This window comes from Octopus bimaculoides, chromosome 29, assembly GCF_001194135.2.
Source record: "Octopus bimaculoides isolate UCB-OBI-ISO-001 chromosome 29, ASM119413v2, whole genome shotgun sequence".
Lineage (NCBI taxonomy): Eukaryota > Metazoa > Mollusca > Cephalopoda > Octopoda > Octopodidae > Octopus > Octopus bimaculoides.
In genome coordinates this window covers 1,900,517-1,901,543 of record NC_069009.1, presented here as the reverse complement: position 1 = coordinate 1,901,543, position 1,027 = coordinate 1,900,517, and the positions used below count along the sequence as shown (strand labels likewise).

The 1,027-nt window shown below is 46.9% G+C and overlaps 1 protein-coding gene across 1 annotated transcript in view; it reads left to right on the top strand.

The window, feature by feature from the left end:
- Nucleotides 1-744, top strand: part of LOC106879072 (ankyrin repeat and SAM domain-containing protein 4B) — a 7,375-nt gene extending 6,631 nt beyond the window's left edge. The window contains exon 4 of the mRNA XM_052977828.1: nucleotides 2-744. Within this exon, the coding sequence (XP_052833788.1) occupies nucleotides 2-705 (704 nt within the window). The 3' untranslated portion in view covers nucleotides 706-744. The remainder of the gene's footprint in view (nucleotide 1) is intronic.
- Nucleotides 745-1,027: the final 283 nt, after the last annotated feature.

The window sequence follows — 1,027 nt, the reverse complement described above, 5'->3', positions numbered from 1 at the left end:
ACGCTTGCAGCCCGCACAAAGACCCGACCGTCAGCTTTCCCTCACAGCACGACCGGACGCAGCAATGCTCCGAAAGGAGACTTCCACGTGAGGGAGGTTGACGACACCGGGAAGGTCACGGTTCATTCCCCGAAGGGGATCACGCGGGGGCCGGACGTGATGTACGTCAACGGTCAACCCGAATCGCAGATTAACGATAGCACATACGACCAAGACGAGGTGAATTCGAAAGTGGCTGGAATCTTCGATCGGCCCGGTATGGGTACGATGGCGTTTTTCAATAACCGCCAGGTGGCAGCACATACTATGCTTGACGGTGATGAATCCGAAACAAGGGGCAAAGAACAGGGACATTTTGCTAGTCGTTCAACAGCCATGCTCAGCAACAGCATTGTAGCCGAGATGCAGTACAACCCCAAGGACTTACCCTGGGATGACGACATCATTGGAAACCTAGACGACGGTGAAGATGGCCTCACAAAGTACTCATCACTTGAACTCTTTCTTGTAACTTACAAACTGGAGGATTACTTCGATGTGTTCTCTCGTGAGAAGATCGACCTCGATGCCTTAATGCTGCTGGAAGATGAAGACTTAAAGACTATTAATGTAGAATTAGGGCCTCGACGGAAACTGAAAAACGCCATTGAAAAGAGACGAAATGTGCTACGTAACCCTGGGTCTATGGGCGATACGCAAATCTGAAATCTGTAAAATATATTCCAATTATATTTTTTTATTATATTTTGATTACCCTTTTTTTTTTGATCTTTTACTTGTTTCAGTCGTTTGACTGTGGCCATGCTGGGGCACCACGTTGAAGAATTTTTCAGTCGAACGTATCGACTCCCAGTATTTATTCTTGTCCCAGTCATTTCGCCAGGGGGTTCGCTGGGGCACCACCTTGAAGTGTTTCAGTCAAACAAATTGCCCCCCCAAAACTATTTTTTTAAAACTCGGTATTTCATTCCATCAGACTCTTTTGCCAAACTGCTAAGTTACAGGGACATAAACACACCAACACCGG